Source organism: Exophiala xenobiotica (genome assembly GCF_000835505.1).
Source record: "Exophiala xenobiotica strain CBS 118157 unplaced genomic scaffold supercont1.4, whole genome shotgun sequence".
NCBI lineage: Eukaryota > Fungi > Ascomycota > Eurotiomycetes > Chaetothyriales > Herpotrichiellaceae > Exophiala > Exophiala xenobiotica.
Window position 1 is genome coordinate 2585941 of NW_013562491.1, and position 18318 is coordinate 2604258.

The following is an 18318-nucleotide window of genomic DNA, read 5'->3' on the forward strand; positions in this document are numbered from 1 at the left end:
CTTATGCTTCTGTCGGCCGGGGCGATTGAATTGCCTGTAGCTAGGCTGAAGCGGTGCCATCAGGGAACGACTTCGCAATTGACTGTTGTGGCACTTTAATAATGGCCAACGATGTTCTCGGCCACATTGAAGGATCAAATCAGGCGGCGAAGAAAAAGGTGGGACAGTGGTTGTATATCGGTTATCTCAGCCCCGACAACTCCGCGCTATGATTAACCAAGCAGTCGTCTATATGTCGCTTATGGAATTCACCCGGAAGCTGGGAACTCCCCGTCAATATCATCATACCTTGTCGTAGATCGTTTCTGGATTATTCTCGCCTGGAGAATGCTCCATATCCTCCTGCGCGCGCTCCTCCTTCTCTTGTTCCTCGCCCTCTCGAGCTTTCATCTCTTTCAACTCTTTGCAAAACTTGCTGTTATCTCGAATCTTGTCTCCGTACCAGATGAAAGCGAACGGTATCACACACATTGCCATACTCAAAAATCCCAAGACACTGCAAGCCCAAGCAATGCCCAAGGTCAAGAACATGCGATGTGATGCGAGAGGAAGCAAGACACCGAAGGCGCTGCGGCAAGTACTTGCAATCCCTTGAGCACTGGCGGCAAAGGTCTCATATGCATCGGTCAGATAATTCAACAAAGCCATGAAAATCAACATGAAAGCTATGCCAAAGGTGATGCCTGACGCAACAGGAGCTAGCCAAAATGTCTCAGGCTTCGCGCTCCAGCCTATCCAGAACATCGATACCACATATAGCGGACCACCAAGGCAGGCCAGGGGTAGCCGTCGGTATTCCTCTTTCTCGGCCCATTTTGCTTTCTGTTTCTGTGCTTTGGCCAGATACGAGTCCCACCAGAGAAATATTGGAGCCGCAAAAACACTGCCGATACCAATGGGCAGGAAGGCGAGTCCCGCAAGGCCGTATGACCATTTGTAGACTGAATCAGGGCCTTGGAAGATGATCGGGTAGGCTTGGAAATAGATATAAAAGATGCCGTAGGCCAGGGCAAGATATGCGCAGGTGCACATCACAATAACTTCCTGGAACAGCATTCGATATGGACGAGTCATGACCACCGTAAGAACATGTCGAAGGGTCTTCTTCTGTAGGTCAGTTCGTGCGATGATTTCTGGGTCGCCCGTCTCTTTTCGAAGTCTTTTCGCTTTTCGACTTAGTAGGACTGGCGTGTAGCTCTCTGGCATGATGCAGATCAGAGGAATCGTTGCAACAGCGAATAGTGTTCCAACCGCGAACACCCACCGCCATGTAGTATTCTCTGCGATGAAACCTGAGATAGCCGGGGCAAGAACCGGCCCAAAAGTCGTAGCAACCATGAACCAGGCCATTGCTTGCCCCCGTTCCCTTGGATCATTATATATATCCGCATACAGCCCTCCCACGATAGCAATCGGTCCAGATGAACCTACTCCACACAGAAACCGAAAGATCAACAAGGCCGGCCAATTCGGGGCCACGGCACATGCCATACTGAAGACGGTAGCGAACAGAAAAAACCAAAGAATGACTGGCTTTCTGCCATTGTTTTCAGAAAGCGGACCGCAGACGGTAGGCCCAACGACGTAACCTGCGAGGAAACAAGAGATAGGCAGGGGCAGTTGCAGTTCGCCCGTCACATTGAAGTCTTTAGCAATGAAGTCAATCGCGTTGCTCGGTAGAGAAGAGCTCAACGTGCTGTTAACGACAGAGATGATTCCCGTTAAGAAGACAAGCAGCTTTTTCCTTCTGGGCCAATTGTAGGGACTTTCTGGATCATTCGAGCTGAACGATATTATTTTCTTCGGATCTCTTCTGTCCACTTGCACCTCATCATCCGGAGGCTCGCTCGGCGGAGGTGCGTCATCGGTCAGGGTGCGGTCAGAGTAATTGATTTGCTCGGTAGGAAGAGGTGTTGTTTGATTTTCTGTCAACCTCGGGTCAGCCTATGCCTTCGAGGCTGGACCGAAGGGCGACATACCTGATCGAGACTGCACAGTCCGAGAGGGACTGCTGTTTATTGATTCATGGGCCCCATCGTCTTCATCACAACCCATAGTCGAGCCTGCTCAAGGCGAAGAAGCACACGGAGCACAAACGCAAGGTAAGGACGGACAGCAAAAGGTTACTGGATTCCAAAACGAGGAGGAAAGGGGTCTTCAAAGTATCCTACCTGTATATATCTCGTTGAGACAAAAGTCTCCATGTTATGGAGGGGGTCATGCTAGCACCGTTCCAGAGTCAGTGGAAAATCGGTCTGAATGAAGAGCTGCGACTGGCGGGAGGGACGAAGGGACCGCTCTCAGTGCCCGAGGCAGCATGATCAGAAAGGGAAGTACTCCGTAGCTGCATCATTGCCATCAAATGAGAACAAGACTTGAAAACGCCCGTCATCAAAATCGGGTATATCGGCAGCAAAGTGACTGAATTCAGAGAAGCATTTTGACATGGAGAAGGGCGCAGGGAAGAAAAAGTTGGAGTCGGCTATCGACACCAGCTGTGTCCAAACAAGATTACAGATCGAGAAGAGATGGCGCCATTGGTGCGGCAAAGATCTTTCCCGATGTCGAAGTTCTTGGTGCGGAGGAAATGGGGATGATCAATTTACGCCAGAACGAGCTGAGGAATCACAGAATCACAGTGTTATTCGGCTCGAAGGAGCATCTGCAATATGCTACACGACTCCTCTCGACTTATGTGTCCAGAATGATTCCAAGGTCTGGCAACAGCATGTTCTGAGCCCCTTCATATACTCGTACAATGTCATCAATCCTCAGGCCTGTTTCATGAAATTCGCTGCGGTTCAAGGTGCTGTGGTTTCCCTTCCTCCTACAGCCCAGCTCATAATCTGGTGAAGGTGCCTCCATTTGCTGTCTTGTCTCGTGTCCCATCATAAGTGTTGTTTGTGCCAAAGATGCTTTCCAGGCACTTGCCATGAGGATTCGTTCTCGTGCTTTTGTCGAGCCACAGCGCCAGGGCAGCTAGGTGTTTGGACAGGAAGGTTTCGTATGCGTTAATGAATCGCATTCCTTGCTGGGGCATCTACGACCTGGAGTAGCGAGATCAGAAACTTCTGCGAAGCGAGGACGCAGACTGCCAGATCGTTTCATCCAAAGCACACCAGACGCTTGAGCACGCCTCGGGTTTTTGCAGCGTCCAGCTTCCGGTTCATGCGTAGATCAGTGAACCTCTCACCGTTAGGACCGATCAGGAAGTCAAATTCGCTCCGGGGGGGACTCGACGCAGATGCTATCGTAGGCTTCTTCCTACAGTTGGGTGCCGAGGCATAGGCGTGTAGTTTGGTAATAGGGCTGGCCTCCTTGTTTGCGGACAAAGGTACATCGGGTTGGACAGCACCACTGTTCTCATCAATGGCACCCAAGACCGTCTGAGGAGGTGATATCCGTCGCGGCTTTGGAGGATTTGTGCTGTACATGGAAGGTGGAATGAGAATCGGCTTCGATGATGCCGGCGAAGAAGGCGGCGACGGATTTGAGGTTGCGGAATAATAAGTGCTTGTGGAAGAGGTACTCTCAAAGGAATCTGGTGGAGACGGTGTTCGTGAGGATGGAAGGCCGTTGGCCATGTACTTGCGGGATGGCATGGTTGTGTTCGTGCCTGGTGGTTTACACAGGAGGGAGCAGATGCCTCTCTTGGACAGATTTCGAGACTCGCAGCCCGAGATGACACGGTCCGCGAGATCAGGTTGATTGACAATTCATGGTTGCCAACGGTACTAATTTGCAAGGCGGAGAATTTCAAGGTTAGGGAGTCTGTGAATATGCAAGGCACTCAGCAGTCGAAAGTAAAATGGTCGATGCCGTGTCACTGAGGAAGAATAACTCGTACTCCTGAGTCGTAGAAGGCTGGCTGGAACCAGAGTCATCAGCAAAGCTCGGACGCGGAGCCCATTCTCTTTTTATCGCTCCGTTCGTTCGTAGTCCGCACATTTGACGATCTCTTTCCCCTACAAAACCGTTGATCATCGTTTGTCTATTCGCTTGTGAAAGCCACCTTCAGCACATCCAAAAAGACTTCGCTTCGTGATTGGGCTGGGAGATCTCCCACAGGCCAGTAGCTGCAGGGACTACTCGTATTCACCCCGGCGAGTCGGCAAAGGCCCGCTAGAGAAAGCCACTTGGACGATTCCCGCGACATGGTGGCCATAGCTGTCCATCTCGTCATCAATCAAGCTACGTAATACCGCCAGGGGAAGCCCGTCTGCGATCAACACGTACTACGTATGTGGAGTATGAGGAGTTCCGTGGGAGTTTCAACAATGGAGCAGCCTCGGTTGGCTCACATGCAAGATAACATTCTGAGGATGAAGACGTCGTTACCTAGGTCTGTAGCATGGCATCAGAGCACAGAGAAGGATCAATAGTCTTATGACCTGTCGACGATATTCCGAATTCATGCAATATCGTACAGTGGGATGGAATCGAGGGGATGTCGAGACTCCCAACAACCAGAAACCGCCACAGTCACGTGCGCGGTACTCTTTTCAACTTCCATGCTCGGTACAAAGTTGTTCCGAATTCTCCTTACATAAGCAGAGATTCATCTGCGCGTTCTCCGTAGCCCAGCACTAACGCAATGCCTGGGTCGATCACTTATCGCGAAACACCCCCAACTCTTACTGCATGGATGAACGACAACATTCCCCGACGGCAGCCCGACATTAACGCCTTGTCAACCCCCTGCCGCCATCATGGCTCGCCAACGGCGACAGTCGGTCTCATCAGACATGAGTTCACTGCCCGATCAGAACCAGGTACGCTTTGCCCTCACGTCTCCTGTGCTGCCCCCATGATCATCCGCACCCAAACTAACAAATAGTTCAGGAACTAAGCAGCATGTACGACTACCTGGCCAAAGTCGTCCTCCTCGGGCCCTCGGGCACCGGCAAATCCTGCCTGCTACACCGTTTCGTCAAGAACGAATGGCGCGTCCTATCCTCTCAGACCATCGGTGTCGAATTCGCCAGCAAGATCGTGAAATGCGGCACCGCCCCTCACAGGCGCCGCATCAAACTCCAGCTCTGGGACACCGCGGGTACCGAACGTTTCCGGAGCGTGAGCCGCTCGTACTACCGCGGCGCCGCCGGCGCCATCCTAGTCTACGACGTCGCCAGCCTGTCCAGCTTCAACGCCCTACCGACGTTCCTAAGCGATGCGCGCGCGCTGGCGAGCCCGCAATTGACGGTCATCCTGGCCGGGAACAAATCAGATCTTACGGACACGGACACGTCGAAAACACAACCACAACCCATGAACGGCAGCGCAAATGCAGGTCAAGATCAGCAACAACCCACACCCTCGGGGTCCAGCGCCTCAAGTCGACAGTCCTACTTCCCCTACGACTCCGGAGGCACGCCCGGCAGCACGCCTGCTGGAACCACACGCTCGCGCGCCGACTCCCTCCTCCACACGTCCAACAAATGGACCGCCACGACCACCACAGAAGGAAGAGAAGTCCCCTCGGACCTGGCCGCGCGCTGGGCGTCGCAGGTCCGCATCCCCGTGACCATGGAGGTCAGCGCCCTGACGGGCGAGAACGTCGACGAGCTCTTCACACGCCTGGCCCGCATGATTCTGACAAAGATCGAGCTCGGCGAGATCGACCCCGACGACCCGGCCAGCGGCATCCAGTACGGCGACGGCGGGAATTGGGATGCTGGGTCGACCATACGGTCCGGCGCGACGGCTGATGAGGGCGGGACTCTTCGGAGGAGGCGGAAACGAGGCACGGGTAGGAATGGGATATTGGGCGGCCTGAGTGAGTGGGAGGATGTGTTCCGGCGGCCGCCCTCGAGAGCGGGAGGGAGGTGTTGTTGACACGATGACCACAAGGGCATGATCAAGAGCGTAATGACTGCATGACCAGCACTTGAGCCTTTACTTAGACTTTGGTTTTTGGGACTGGGAACGGCGAGCAGGCGGGAGTCAGGCGGACACCAGATGGCAGTCTCTTGTACAGACACTTCCCCGGAGGCCCCAACTTACTATGCATCGAGTGTGCTGGTTCACATGGTGCAGATAATGTTTAATAACTTGATTTGTCGAGATAGGATTGTGGAGATGGGTATACTTTGTTTTTCAGGCTCTGCGCTTTTGAAGTCTGTCTCATGCACCACCGACTTCTACATCCATCGGCACCGCCGATCCCAAGTCGGTATCAGTGCCCTGTTCGCGTTCAAACCTCGCGCCAATCTTCTCACATACCTCGATGAACTCCGCCTGCTTCTGCAGGTTCTGCGCTGCGCTCAGGGCCTTGATTATGACCGCCTGATTCCTCTCCGTCGTTGCAGCGCGAAAACTCCTCACCAGAAAGTCCGAGAGCATATTCACGTTCCAGTCATCAGGAACATCTTGCAGTACGGCCAACGGGTCAAAATACGTTGCAAATTTGCCCACTAAGTGGCTCGTGCGCTCTAGACAGTCTTCGCTGTCCTCGATGGCAAGGAATTCGTGGAACAAGAAGTTGAACAGCTCCTCCTGCACATTTCGCGGCGGAAGAGCGCTGACGTCGATGGTCTGCGCAGACGCGGGCGCTGGACCTCCAAAGTAGCAGTATCGAATCGCCGTGTCGAAGTCACCTAGGCCATGTGTGAGGAGTTTCAGGGCTTGTTTATGCCGGCCTTGCCGTGCGTCGAGGATAATCGACTCCGAGACCAGATACTCCGAAAAAGGCGCCATGCGTTCCAAGACCATTGGGACCGAATAAGTCAGGTCTTTGCCCGCCGTGCCAGTAGACGCAACATAGGCGCCGCTACCAAGTAGTTGGAGAAGTCGTAAGCGTGACTGCCACCACGGCTCGTCTGGAGCATTCAGATTGATGAAGTCGAGATATGTCGGCTTGGGAGGTTCAAGTGCGCGATAGGTTGAGTAGCTCTCTGCAAGTGATGCTCGAGCGGACTCGGACTTTTCAAGCACAGTCAGGACGGAATCTAGATAGTAGCCGATCAAATCGTCCGCGTATCGATCAACGCCTTTTCCGAAGACCAAGTGCTCGAGGTACTGCTGTACTGCTCCAGGCGCGTGCTCTTTCAGTAGAGAGACAACTTGTTGAGGGTTGAATTTGACCCTGGCGGTGTCGTCGGTGAAAATCTGTACGGCTAGGTGAGGGTTGCGCTGGGCTAGCCACAAAGCGTATTCTTCAACAAGCTCGACATCTCTGATAATGGTCAGATACCGTCGAAGTTGCGTTTGTACATGTTCCGTGTTTGAATCGTAGTCGACGTCTTTTTCGCCTTCGATAATCCGCCTCCAGGTGTTGAGCACATCGCGAGCTTGCTTCTTGCTCTGGTATAATCGGCTGAGGACGAAAAGTCTATTATACCTCTCCAACAGAAGTACTGCCCGCTCGAAATCGCCTTTCCAGTGATCCACGATGTTATTGAGCTTAGCCTTGACTGATTTCTGTGCCGGGCTGTCCGCTGGGAGCGCTTGGTCCAAGTAGAGAAGGACGTGGAGGAGCGCGCCATCGACGGAATCGAAGACATACTTCTCGTCTGTTATGCTGCCATATCCTCTTTTCTCTTGCCACAACATCAGAAAATGACGCATCATCATCCAGAACTCGGTTGGTGCATCCTCAAAGTTTAAGATTGGCGTGCGGAAATCGCTGAGTAAATCCGCCATGCCTTGATGAAGCCAGATACCTTCAGGCCCATACAACACTTCGGACGAAAGAGGAGGCGCCAGCAGTAGGACTATTCGTGGGTCAAGGCCCCCATCATGCAGGGTGTTCTCGACAGCTCTGTATGTATCATCCAACCCAGAACCCGCGGAAAGTTGAGTTTCCAAATACAGAAACAGCAAGAGACTGGCTTTTTGCCTGACGTAGTTCAGTGTCAGGAATTCGGTCTCATCCTTTGGTTCACGACCATGGATACTGGCTAGAAATCCGAATACCTGGCTTGGCTTCACAATCGCCGGGTCCTCGTCAGCAACGTACTGCATCAGTCGATACTCAAGTTGTGCAATCAAAGGGTTCTGTAATATCATGAACAAATCCTTGCCATGCCAAAGCACATTCCTAGAGAACGCTTGTCCGAACCGCCTAGCGAGTTTGGTCTCTTCCTCGGCACGTTTGTTGATCAATTCAATGGAGGCTTCTGCAGGCGTATTCACTGTCTGGCTGTCGAATAGTGCCCTTTCTTGCTCTAATTGTTCAACCGCCGACTGGGTTCTTGGGTCACTGTCCCCGATCGAGCTCTGGAAAGCTAGGCCTTGGGAACCGATAGACAGTGGGACAAGCTGAAGAAGCTCAGCAGCGGTCTTGAATGAGTACGAGTGGGAGCTCAATGTATGATGCAAGCCAGCACGAGGAGATTCAACTGTACCAGACGGAAGCACCACCAAAGTTCGTGGATGACTTATCTCCGACGCATTTTCGATTTTCTGGATCTCTAGTCGGCGTTCACTGGCATTTGCAGTAGGCCGTAGAAGGGCAACGATAATCTTGTGTTCCTCGTCCGAGATGGGAGGGCCGTCTTTTTCGGGCACCCAGAAATTGTCAACAAGGAGATCCTCCGGGTAAGTCTCGAACTCAATGGTACCCCGGACTACGTCACCGTCCAAGTTAACAAACATGCCTACGCCTGGTTCCGTTTTACCAGTCCCAGTTGTTAGCATGAATTCGCTTGGAAAGGGTGAGAGTATATGAGGCTTGAGCCGAGGCTGAGCTCGTCGCGAGCTGCCGCCGGCTGTCTTTCCTGGGAGCACTTCTGTCGAAGCACGGGGACGGGCTTTTTGTTCAGTTCCATCTCTGCCAGTATCGGAACTAGGTGGTATCGGAGCAGGCGATGGGGTTGAGTCGAGGCCGCCGTAGTCTGGAATGGGCGGCTTGAGTCGAGAATCTTGTGAAGTATCCCGCCTACCGTCGCGCTGGCTCAGGAGGCTTCCCATACTCGTGCTCCGTCCATGGTTGCTTATCTCGGGCGGAGGAGGAGGACACACCGGAGATTTACGGCCATCGTCTGGAGTCTCGTCGTCCTCGAGTGGTAGGGAGGAGATGGGAAACAGCGGTATTTTCTGGTGGTGCTCGACCTCCACTAGAGCATAGCTTTCGTCATCTGCGACGCAGGCGATGGTCTCCCTTCTGCTCGATCTCAGACACCGTGGGTATTCAATGCTGTTCTTGATGGGTCTCAGTTTATCGCCGATTCGGACGAGCAGGATCCTCTTCGCAGTTGCAATCATCACCACCAGCCCTTCTGGGTTGTTCTTGTCGTCATTCTCATCAATGCCACCGATCCATTGCACGCCAGTCGGTTCCCTGTTAGGGAACGCGGGACTGAATTCGGGTAGAGAATAGAAGGATACGATACCATTGCAAAGGACGCAGGCTTTCAATGGTCCCGGGAGTACAAGGATTTGCTGCACACCAGGTGCGTCGGGAGAACCTGCAGACGCAGCATGACCGCTAGGCTGTAGTCTGGAGGCGAGGATGAAGGTTGGAGGAGCATCATCGTCTTCTTGACCCGAGGGTATTGAGACTAGATGCAGGATTTCCGCTGCAGAGGTGCCGATATACAAATTGTTGTCTGAGGAACGGTAAGCGCCTGACGCAGGACAACAGCCACGACCTACGTACTCCAATATTCCGCGCAGGTTATGGACACCTGCGTCTCCCCATCTTCAGTGGTGAGAGGGATATCGTCCAACACCTTGCGGAGAACATATGGACCTGATTCGGGAGGGTTCAGGCGTCGACGCTTCGTAGGCCGGCCATCTTGTTGTGAGGAAACTTCCATTGCTGGCATGCTGTTCCGTGGAGCTCAAACATCACGGTGATGCCCGTCCATCTCTAGATAGACTAGTCATATTCGACCAGAGCAGCGGTTGAAGAGCTAGGACTTGGAGAGGATCTTCATGCTTCTAAGTGTTGAAGGCGTTATTGTGGAGGATTACCTAAGTAGCGTAAAGCCCGGTGCAGCCTCATGGCTCCGGGCGCTTTTGGCCATCTTTCCACTTGACGCGTACCCCTAGGCTCTCAATGCATATGCCTCGTTCCAGAGCATAGTTTTGGCAAGTCGGTACCTGATTCTTGCTGTTATGATCGCTGGTGTTTGCCATCCAAGGAGCAGTGATGGACGCCTTGGCTCTATCGGAGGCCAATGTCCCTAGGTCGGAGCCCGCAGCCAGCGACAATGGCGTCGAGGAGAACTCCCCTCGCCATGGCGAAAACAAGTTCCAGAAAGCAATAGCAGCATGGCGGAGTATGTCCCTGCCTACCCACCGTTGACGATGAGCTAATCCTCCTCAGACATCGATCTCTCGTCGTTGATGCCCCAACTCGATTCCACTGCCTCAGAGATTGTCGCTCAGCAAAGAGATGCATTGCTCGAACGGAAAGAACTGGCTCAAAAGACGAAGGACTTCCGGAAGCTGGAAGATTCTGCAAAACTGACAGAGTACAAGTCTTTATTGAAATGTTTGCAATCCCACGATCAGGGTCTCGATGAGTGCTGACCATCTCCAGCCTACCAGACCTTCATTGACCTGATCACCGGCCACGGCAAGACATCCTCCTCCGCATTCCTCCAACTATATCAGCCTCTGTCCGAAGCGCCCGATCCTTTCCCTCTGTTGGAGGCCTCGGTCGACTCCCTGGTCGCCTCTGAAGACACCGTCCCTCGACTCACCGCCGAGAATCAACAACTGTTAGCTAGAGTCAATAAACTAAGCATACAGCTAGAAGAAACCGAGAAGAAACTACAAGATGAGAGCAACGCAAGGCGAGATGCAGAAGCTGGCTCGGGATCTCGGATACAGGAGATTGAAGCGAAATGGGAGAAAGTCCTGGAAGAGAAGCAGAATAACTGGGGTGCAAAAGAGCGAGCGCTCGAGGACAAAGTTGAGAACCAAGAGAGACTGCTGAAAGAACTGAAAGCGAATTATGAGGTTTCTCAGAGGCTGCAAGATGGGTCAGCTGAACTGGCATCGTCCAAGGCTGCTTCTGCTGAACTGGAAATGATACACTCAGAGCTCGAGAAGACGAGTGCTCGTCTTGCAGAGGTCGAAGCCAGAAATGAGCAACTGCGAATGGATCTTGCCCGCGCGACATCGCAAGACAAAGCGAATTATGACATTGAGGACGATCCAGCGTTCTTGCGGCTTCAGTCCGAGAACTCTTCGCTCCTTCGAAAAATCGAGTCTGTACGGTTTGAGAGAGAAGCCGAGAAACGAAACTGGGAGGATAAGCTCCGTCAAGCAGAAAGGCAACGATCACAATTGTCCAGCGAAAACGACGAACTGCGAACGAAGATCGGTAAATGGTCCGACTACGAGGACCTCAAGCGCGAACTTGGTACACTCCGGTCAATCGAGTTGTCGGTTGAAGACGACGATGACGCTGATGAAGCTGGCGTGAACGGGTCGGCGGACTCTGGCGGCAAGCAATCTCTAGAACGGCTGCTACTGGCACGCAACAAGAAATTGAGCAATGAGCTGACTCTACTTCGAGTGTCGCATCAAGACCTGCAGCGTCAACTCGAGGATCTTCAAGAAGAACTCTCCCAAACCAACGCCGAGCTAGAAAAGTCTCAGAAACTCTCTTCGACGTTAGAAAACGACCTGCTGCGGATGCAAGAGGAGGCTTCGAATGTGCTCCCGTCATCTGGAATGTCTGTGGCTGGCACCTATGTGTCTCGCCATCCAACAGGCTCTTTACGCAGAGGAAGGGCATCACCGACGTCGTCAATAATTTCAGGTTATGAAATGCAACCTCGGACAAATACCCTGGAGTCACTGCGAGCAGGAGAACCAGTTGGTGGAGGTTCGGGTATATTGCCCATGATTCAAGCCCAGCGAGACCGATTTAAGCAAAAGAATCAGCAGCTGGAGGAAGAGCTCTCGAAAACATATGCCACTGTCACTTCACTACGACAAGAGGTTGCATCTCTGCAAAGGGATAATCTCAATCTGTACGAAAAGTCAAGGTACGTGTCAGCGTACAGTCGCGGACCAACCACGACATCCTCATCCTCATATGGTGCAACACCTGGCCATACGTCTGTACAAATCTCAGATGATACAACAACAGATCGGTGGAAGTCGCAATATGAGGCAAATATTTCACCTTTTGCGGCTTTTAGAGGCCGAGAAACTGCTCGTGCTTACAAGCGCATGAGTCTTCCCGAGCGTGTCATATTCTCCCTGACCAGAATCGTACTTGCTACAAGGGCATCACGCAATCTGTTCGCGGCGTACTGTCTGGCACTCCACGTATTGGTTTTCCTAATGTTATATTGGATGGGCACGGCAGATGTCGACCGTGCTGCTGTTCACTTAGGAGGAGCTGCAGCAGTAGTTGGTGGCGCAGGAAACAGCGCTCCTGACTCCCCTGGCGCAGAATGGCGTCAGGAGGAGTTTGGATGATCATGTCCGACTGACTGCACGATTGCCCATACTTGCGCTGTGCATATACCCAATATCATGTTCATTACTCTGTACCCTCCCTTGTTTCACCGTGCTCCTAGCTCCGGGCTGACAACGGATTCGAGAGTGTTCTTCTCTTAAGGGCATCCAAAGTATCTCCTTCAAAATAACTGTGTTCGTGCAACTCATTCAGGAGCAACTGTTCTCTGAGAGTGCCGAAGGATTCAGCGTTCGTCGCACCATGGAGAGCCCGGCGGCCTCAGAATACCCTGGCAAGTCCCCTTGCCCGAGACTGATAAATGTCAATTGGGAGCGGAAGTCAAGCCAAAGAACGTGGCCAAGTGTATATGCATGTATACGGGGAGTTCGATCCCGTGAACTAGTTCCTAGGGCTAGATGTGCGCTTTTCTTTCCCTCATGGAAAGCGGCTGTTTCAGGATTGAACAAGGGCTAGTGACGCATATTGCAGTATAGTTCACACACATTGACGGTAAACCGAACCATGTCGGGCGCACAGCTTTCTCTGTTGGCGCATTCTGCAGTCCTGGCAATCCATCCGGCGCGGTGCTGACTATAACCCCTAAAAAACACTCCTGCGCCCGGAGGCGATGCCTATGATATGGTGGGTTTGATCCTTCGATGCCTTGATATTGGGGATTTGATATCTGGGCAGAGGCGGCTGAGACATGGCAGTGAGATGATCTCATAAGGAGGATTGTCGAAGCCGGAATCAGGAGGCTCTGCGTCTATGGGTGTTCAAGTACTTACCCTACCAGTATTCGAAATATCCGCGTCCACAACGGTATAGCTGGATAGCCTGCGTGAGATTGGCCGGGACTGTTGGGAGGCCTGACCTGCCTACCGAAGCACTCTCCTGTCTTACCGGCAAGGCTCGTGGTGAGAGACATGGTTCGAGGATAAGCCACTCCGCACAACGCCCAACATGGTAAGCATCGAATGCATCAATCCGTGACCCCCGGAGTAAACGCCGACCTCCGCGAACAAGACCTGTCACGTCCGCTCTTTCTGCGCCTCTGCATCCTGGCATCCTGCGCGTTCAATGGCCGGTAAGCTGAGAAGGCAGCAATGTTCACTCTCTCAAGATATACCTTCCAAGATGTGTAAGCGCTGCAGTATGGCCATCTCCTGGCCTCAGCTTCTCCTCGGCCTTCGTGGAGGCCTGGACTCGTCTGGTCTAAGATGGGTCGATTGGCTCTCCTTTACCGAAATTTCTGAAACCAACGAGATGGTGAACCTTCCCCAAACCTGCCTCTCCCCTCATGCCGCTGACTTCTCTAACACCCGGTCCTCGCTTGATATGCACGTCATGCGTTGGTGCCGTCGAGGACTGCGAGATTCCTCAACTGTGGGTGGCTGGAAAGCAGTTGGAGGGCGCCTATGAAACAGCCAAAGAAAGCCGATAGGATGCAGGAGGAGCAGCCACCTTCGCCGCTAAGGAGCCATCAAGGGCCATTTGCAGATCTCCATGTCTAGAAAATGTCTGAGTCTGAGTGGCTGGCGTCGAACAGCCTAACCGTGGTTGACCAAGACGCATGCAAGCCTCTTGAAGGAATTACCGCCAGCGCCAATACACGTCTTCTATTTCTGTACAACCCTCGTCGTTCAGCAAACGGACGGCAAATCTCCCCTTGCCGCCTCGTGCTGCCTGCATGCAAGCATGCCAGCCTCCACCTTCGGTAACGGCCCAATAACAAATGCTGACGGCCTAAGATAGCAACAACTGTCTTCTGCAATCCTCTCTGACAAGATGACAACCATCCTATCCTTGGCCAGCATTGCAGTCCGCTTTAGAAGGGCATATATGTCGGCGGCTGGTCTCCCAGAAAGTCAGTTCTTCCCTATATTCTCATATACTGACTATCCTTTTCAACGCGTTGAACTCTCTCGTTCGATCTTCCATTAGTATCTACATTTCCTTTACTGTCAAGAGATCTGCCGGCCAGACTACTCAGCTATCTAATCACTACTGTTAATAATTGCTGCTGTCTGTCCCTGTCGACATGAAGTACCTGTTATCGCTCGCCTGCCTGGCAACCTCCATATTGGCGGCGCCAGCACCTCCGCAAGGCACGTTTGAATGGACTCCCACGTTGGCGGGATACATGGATGTCGTCTTCCAGTATATTCAGCAAGCCAAAGCCGGGGGGGCGTCACCCACATGCGATCTCTCAAAGGCTGCCATGCCTGTTGCGCCCACACCACTACCGGCACCGTCTGGCCTGACACTTGAGCATGTGGCCTTAGGGAGAGGGGTGCAGGTAAGCTTGCTGCTCCGTCCCACACGCGGTTCCTTCACTGACGCAAGCAACAGAACTATACCTGTCCCAACGCCACAGCGACGCCAGCCGCGGTCGGGGCAGTTGCACGTTTCTACAACGTATCGTGTGTAGCATCTGACTGGGCCGATCTTCTTCCGATCATGCCCAACCTAGCTCTGCAATATCCCCTGCCGTCTGATCCCAATGCTCCACTGGAACCATCAAACCTCGCTCTGTCGACTCACCACTTCTTCTCAAACACTACCACACCAGTCTTCGCGTTCGACGCTCCTACATCTCCCGATCTCGGGACTATTTTCGCCCAGAAGACCAGCTCTTCGGATGCTCCAGCGAATGCGGTCGTTGGAGCCAACGGCCAAGGACATGGTGCAGTGGGCTGGCTGTACCTGACCTCTCGAGCAGATACAGTCGGCGACATCAAGGCTGTTTACCGATTGGACACTGCTGGAGGAAACCCGCCAGCAACATGTCAGGGCCAGCCTTCGGCGTTCAGTGTTGATTATGCGGCAGTTTATTGGTTCTACAAATGAGTTGCGGCTTACAAGTCGCAGTGAACAGGCGTTTGGGCGGGGGCTTTTGCTGGGAGATTTTCTCAAAATTCACTCTAGATTCTTGATGGGCCAATATACGTACTTCGAGTAATGTAAGGCTATGGTAGTACATAGGCGCATAGTGTAGCTCCGTATGTTTTCAACAATGACATATTTCAACCTTGAAGGCCGACCCGAGTGACTTACACTTCGTTAACCATGTGAAGCCTCGGAATTGACCCAACGATGCCCTGCATGATTGACTGTGACTGTGGCTGTGCCTGTCTAGGACCCCTTGACGACCTCAGGTAAACCTCATTCCGGGGACTGTCAGATTAGTCCTGGGCGGATCGGTGATACATTTCTCCGCAAGGCTGTCATAGGTGGAATCCATAGCTTGCCAAGGAAAATCCCCGTGATCCAAAAGTGGAATTAAACTTCCACGAGGACCGTTGAACCGTTCAACTTCATTTCCATTTCTTCAACGCACTGTCCTGTAAAATCATAATACGCTCTTCAACGGCCATCTCTACCAGTCACTGCGTACCCCTGTCTGAGTCTCGCCACCCAGCTGCACTGACCATCTCCAGAGCGATGACCACGCAATATCAAGGAGGTGACGCAGGTTCCAATCGCGAAAACCAGCGATCACTTTTGCTAGCCACGCTGGCTTTACTGACCCGTCCAGCCCTGGAAAGTAAGGTATGTTCGATGCATGGCTGTCCAGCTTCTAGTGTAGGCCGCGACTCGTGGGTGAGAATTTACTGCCGACTTTCACTGTCTGCTGTCTCTGAGACACAATGCATCTTCAGGTGAGGTGCTTTCACACACCCACACACCTTTCCGCTCAGAACTGGTCCCTCTCGCCCAAGTTCTCCTTATCCTCTATATCCCATACGCACACAAATACATATATACACATGTTTTCTGCATACTTGCTCATTCCTTTACCCCTTTACCATTTCGAGACAGAACTTCATGGAAACTTGTGGTCAACCATCCGATGTCTTGATCCGAAGTTCGGGCCTACGGTCGTTGTGGTAAAGCTACGGTCCTCGTGGGTCCGTCATTCAGGCATGACTAACACGGATCGCTGTTGATTGAGAAGTACGCTGCATGCCTTCGACAGTGCTCCTCCAGGCTGTGGCCCCCGTGGTCCTCGAAATCGCATTTGGTTCTGTTGCTTCATAGTTGAGTGGGGAGTGATGCCAGTTGTACAGGTGGCAGCTTGACCACTTGCTGCATCCAATGTACAGGAGCTTGACGCGAAATCAATGGCTCTCGTCACGAAGAGACGACAGCAGTGGGTCTATGACTCCTGATCGAGGTGGCTGTGCGGTCAACCACAATACCTCCGCCATTGAGGCGTGCACAAGGTTCTCGATGGTTTGGTGCACACCATCATCCTCTCCCCCTCATTCATCTTCGGAGGGACATCTCTGTCATCGTTGAAGCTTCAGGCGAAGACGATGGAGTCCCTGAGCCGATGGCCGGAGAACACGCCTCTTGAAACCCCATATATCTGGCCATTTTCCCTCCATTGAAGTTTTCCTCTCCTGCACCAGATTCTTTCCATTATTTGACAGACTGACATGATATTCGCCTGCAAGATTTCGATCTAGCTAGCAATCTCAATCATTCTATCATTCACGAGACACATTCCCCCTGATACACACACTTTTTCCCTCTCATTCCATCATTCTCATCATCACACTTGTGCTCAAAATGGCAGGAATCTGGTGCCCAGAGATCCGCACGCTCCAGGCCGAATACAAGCCAGCCACAGACCGTGTCCTCGCATGGATCAAGAATTTGTCCAACATTCCCAAATCCGAGGTCACTTCGGTGAACTATCATATCACACTGGCGAACAGGCTCGTCCAAAACGGCACCCAAATGCCTGAGGACATCCTCCAAGACCTGTACAAGGGCATCGACCGCCGGCAACAAGCTGCAGATTCTTTAGCCAAGCTTGGAAGGGCTGACCACGGTCATTACCACATGATCAAGACCCTCCAGCAGATATTGCACTTGTTCTGCCCACCGTCTCGACCGACAACACCAGAGCCAGTGGTGCAGCAGCCGGCAGTTGCATTGCCGAGCGTGCCATCTCCTCAGGGGTGTGTGCGACCTCCTTCACCAGTTGAAGGATGGGGCTATCCTGTTTATCAGAGGCCACCGCCACCACCACCTGTTTTCTATCCTGGCGTACACCCAAGCTATGGCAACCCGATGCCATTTGTTCAATTTGTTGCTCAACCACAAAACGGCGATCAGGCTGGTCCGTGGGGCTTCTCGTGGTGACTCCTGATGCGCCAACAAAATCACCAAAAAAATCGAGAATTACAAAATCTACAAAAAACATTTGCTTTTTCTTGTGGGTGTGCGTCAGGATACGGATATCTCGGACACAGTATGTGTTGGGAGTCCTTCACTTTCATTGGGAACAAGATCAACAGGATCTGGAGGAGGGAGGAGGATCACATGTGTTCTGCAGGCCACTGGAGGAGATTTTGGGCGGGAAGGTCCAAAGACCAGGAGGACATCATCAACAATCAGGCTCGCAAGACATATCATTGGAGCCAACGAGCACTGCAACTGCATAACAAGCACCAGTGCACATCGACATCATCATCATCATCATTGTCATTGTCATTATCATCAACCAACTCCACGTCCAACAGCATGTCATTGGCTAGACATCCTTTGGCACTGAAGTCTACATCTGCAACCATCAAGTCGACGGCACTGCAACAATCAAATCAAGAAGACTGCAATAAGTCGAGCACATTGCAACAATAACCCAACACCTCTGCAGCCAAACGACACTGCAGCACTCGAGTCAGCACATGCGGCTCTCGGATCAATCAACCCCGCAAATCAAGTCAACAGCACTGCACAATCAAGTCAATAGCGCTGCAACAATCGCGTCAACACTTCTGCACCAATAAGTCAGGCAACACTGCACTCAAGTCAATCAACACTGCAGCACTCAAGTCACTCAACACTGCAGCACTCAAGTCAATCAAACACTGCAGCACTCAAGTCACTCAACACTGCAGCACTCAAGTCAATCAAACACTGCAGCACTCAAGTCACTCAAC

The 18318-nt window shown here is 52.4% G+C and overlaps 7 protein-coding genes across 7 annotated transcripts; 4 read left to right on the forward strand and 3 right to left on the reverse strand.

Moving 5' to 3' along the window:
• Nucleotides 1–171: 171 nt before the first annotated feature.
• Nucleotides 172–2160, reverse strand: PV05_07188 (uncharacterized protein). The gene is made up of 2 exons (XM_013459986.1): nucleotides 1980–2160; nucleotides 172–1925 (listed from the first exon to the last, which is right to left on the reverse strand). Exons 1-2 carry the CDS (start codon nucleotides 2053–2055, stop codon nucleotides 283–285), a joined length of 1719 nt encoding a protein of 572 aa, XP_013315440.1. The 5' UTR covers nucleotides 2056–2160; the 3' UTR covers nucleotides 172–282.
• A 468-nt stretch (nucleotides 2161–2628) lies between these two features.
• Nucleotides 2629–3818, reverse strand: PV05_07189 (uncharacterized protein). Its single transcript, XM_013459987.1, has one exon. It carries the CDS (start codon nucleotides 3600–3602, stop codon nucleotides 3105–3107), a length of 498 nt encoding a protein of 165 aa, XP_013315441.1. The 5' UTR covers nucleotides 3603–3818; the 3' UTR covers nucleotides 2629–3104.
• Nucleotides 3819–4608: 790 nt separating this feature from the next.
• PV05_07190 (uncharacterized protein) lies at nucleotides 4609–6100 on the forward strand. The gene is made up of 2 exons (XM_013459988.1): nucleotides 4609–4772; nucleotides 4843–6100. The coding sequence occupies exons 1-2, from the start codon at nucleotides 4710–4712 to the stop codon at nucleotides 5833–5835; spliced, it is 1056 nt and encodes a 351-aa protein (XP_013315442.1). The 5' UTR covers nucleotides 4609–4709; the 3' UTR covers nucleotides 5836–6100.
• On the reverse strand, nucleotides 6061–9852 carry PV05_07191 (uncharacterized protein). The gene is made up of 2 exons (XM_013459989.1): nucleotides 9599–9852; nucleotides 6061–9548 (listed from the first exon to the last, which is right to left on the reverse strand). Exons 1-2 carry the CDS (start codon nucleotides 9765–9767, stop codon nucleotides 6124–6126), a joined length of 3594 nt encoding a protein of 1197 aa, XP_013315443.1. The 5' UTR covers nucleotides 9768–9852; the 3' UTR covers nucleotides 6061–6123.
• Nucleotides 9853–9980: 128 nt separating this feature from the next.
• PV05_07192 (uncharacterized protein) lies at nucleotides 9981–12384 on the forward strand (the record flags this gene model as incomplete). Its single annotated transcript, XM_013459990.1, has 3 exons — nucleotides 9981–10223; nucleotides 10271–10438; nucleotides 10487–12384. Exons 1-3 carry the CDS (start codon nucleotides 10094–10096, stop codon nucleotides 12382–12384), a joined length of 2196 nt encoding a protein of 731 aa, XP_013315444.1. The 5' UTR covers nucleotides 9981–10093.
• Nucleotides 12385–14209: 1825 nt separating this feature from the next.
• On the forward strand, nucleotides 14210–15394 carry PV05_07193 (uncharacterized protein). The gene is made up of 2 exons (XM_013459991.1): nucleotides 14210–14663; nucleotides 14717–15394. Exons 1-2 carry the CDS (start codon nucleotides 14406–14408, stop codon nucleotides 15212–15214), a joined length of 756 nt encoding a protein of 251 aa, XP_013315445.1. The 5' UTR covers nucleotides 14210–14405; the 3' UTR covers nucleotides 15215–15394.
• Nucleotides 15395–16939: 1545 nt separating this feature from the next.
• On the forward strand, nucleotides 16940–17518 carry PV05_07194 (uncharacterized protein; the record flags this gene model as incomplete). The annotated part of the gene is made up of 2 exons (XM_013459992.1): nucleotides 16940–17338; nucleotides 17387–17518. The coding sequence occupies 2 exons, from the start codon at nucleotides 16940–16942 to the stop codon at nucleotides 17516–17518; spliced, it is 531 nt and encodes a 176-aa protein (XP_013315446.1).
• Nucleotides 17519–18318: the final 800 nt, after the last annotated feature.

Coding starts and splice junctions, on each gene's coding strand:
- PV05_07188 (XM_013459986.1), bottom strand. CDS start 2,055: ATGGGTTGTGATGAAGACGATGGGGCCCATGAATCAATAAACAGCAGT. Junction 1,926..1,979: donor GACTGTGCAGTCTCGATCAG/GTATGTCGCCCT, acceptor CGAGGTTGACAG/AAAATCAAACAACACCTCTT.
- PV05_07189 (XM_013459987.1), bottom strand. CDS start 3,602: ATGCCATCCCGCAAGTACATGGCCAACGGCCTTCCATCCTCACGAACA.
- PV05_07190 (XM_013459988.1), top strand. CDS start 4,710: ATGGCTCGCCAACGGCGACAGTCGGTCTCATCAGACATGAGTTCACTG. Junction 4,773..4,842: donor CACTGCCCGATCAGAACCAG/GTACGCTTTGCC, acceptor CAAATAGTTCAG/GAACTAAGCAGCATGTACGA.
- PV05_07191 (XM_013459989.1), bottom strand. CDS start 9,767: ATGCCAGCAATGGAAGTTTCCTCACAACAAGATGGCCGGCCTACGAAG. Junction 9,549..9,598: donor AACCTGCGCGGAATATTGGA/GTACGTAGGTCG, acceptor ACCGTTCCTCAG/ACAACAATTTGTATATCGGC.
- PV05_07193 (XM_013459991.1), top strand. CDS start 14,406: ATGAAGTACCTGTTATCGCTCGCCTGCCTGGCAACCTCCATATTGGCG. Junction 14,664..14,716: donor CCTTAGGGAGAGGGGTGCAG/GTAAGCTTGCTG, acceptor CGCAAGCAACAG/AACTATACCTGTCCCAACGC.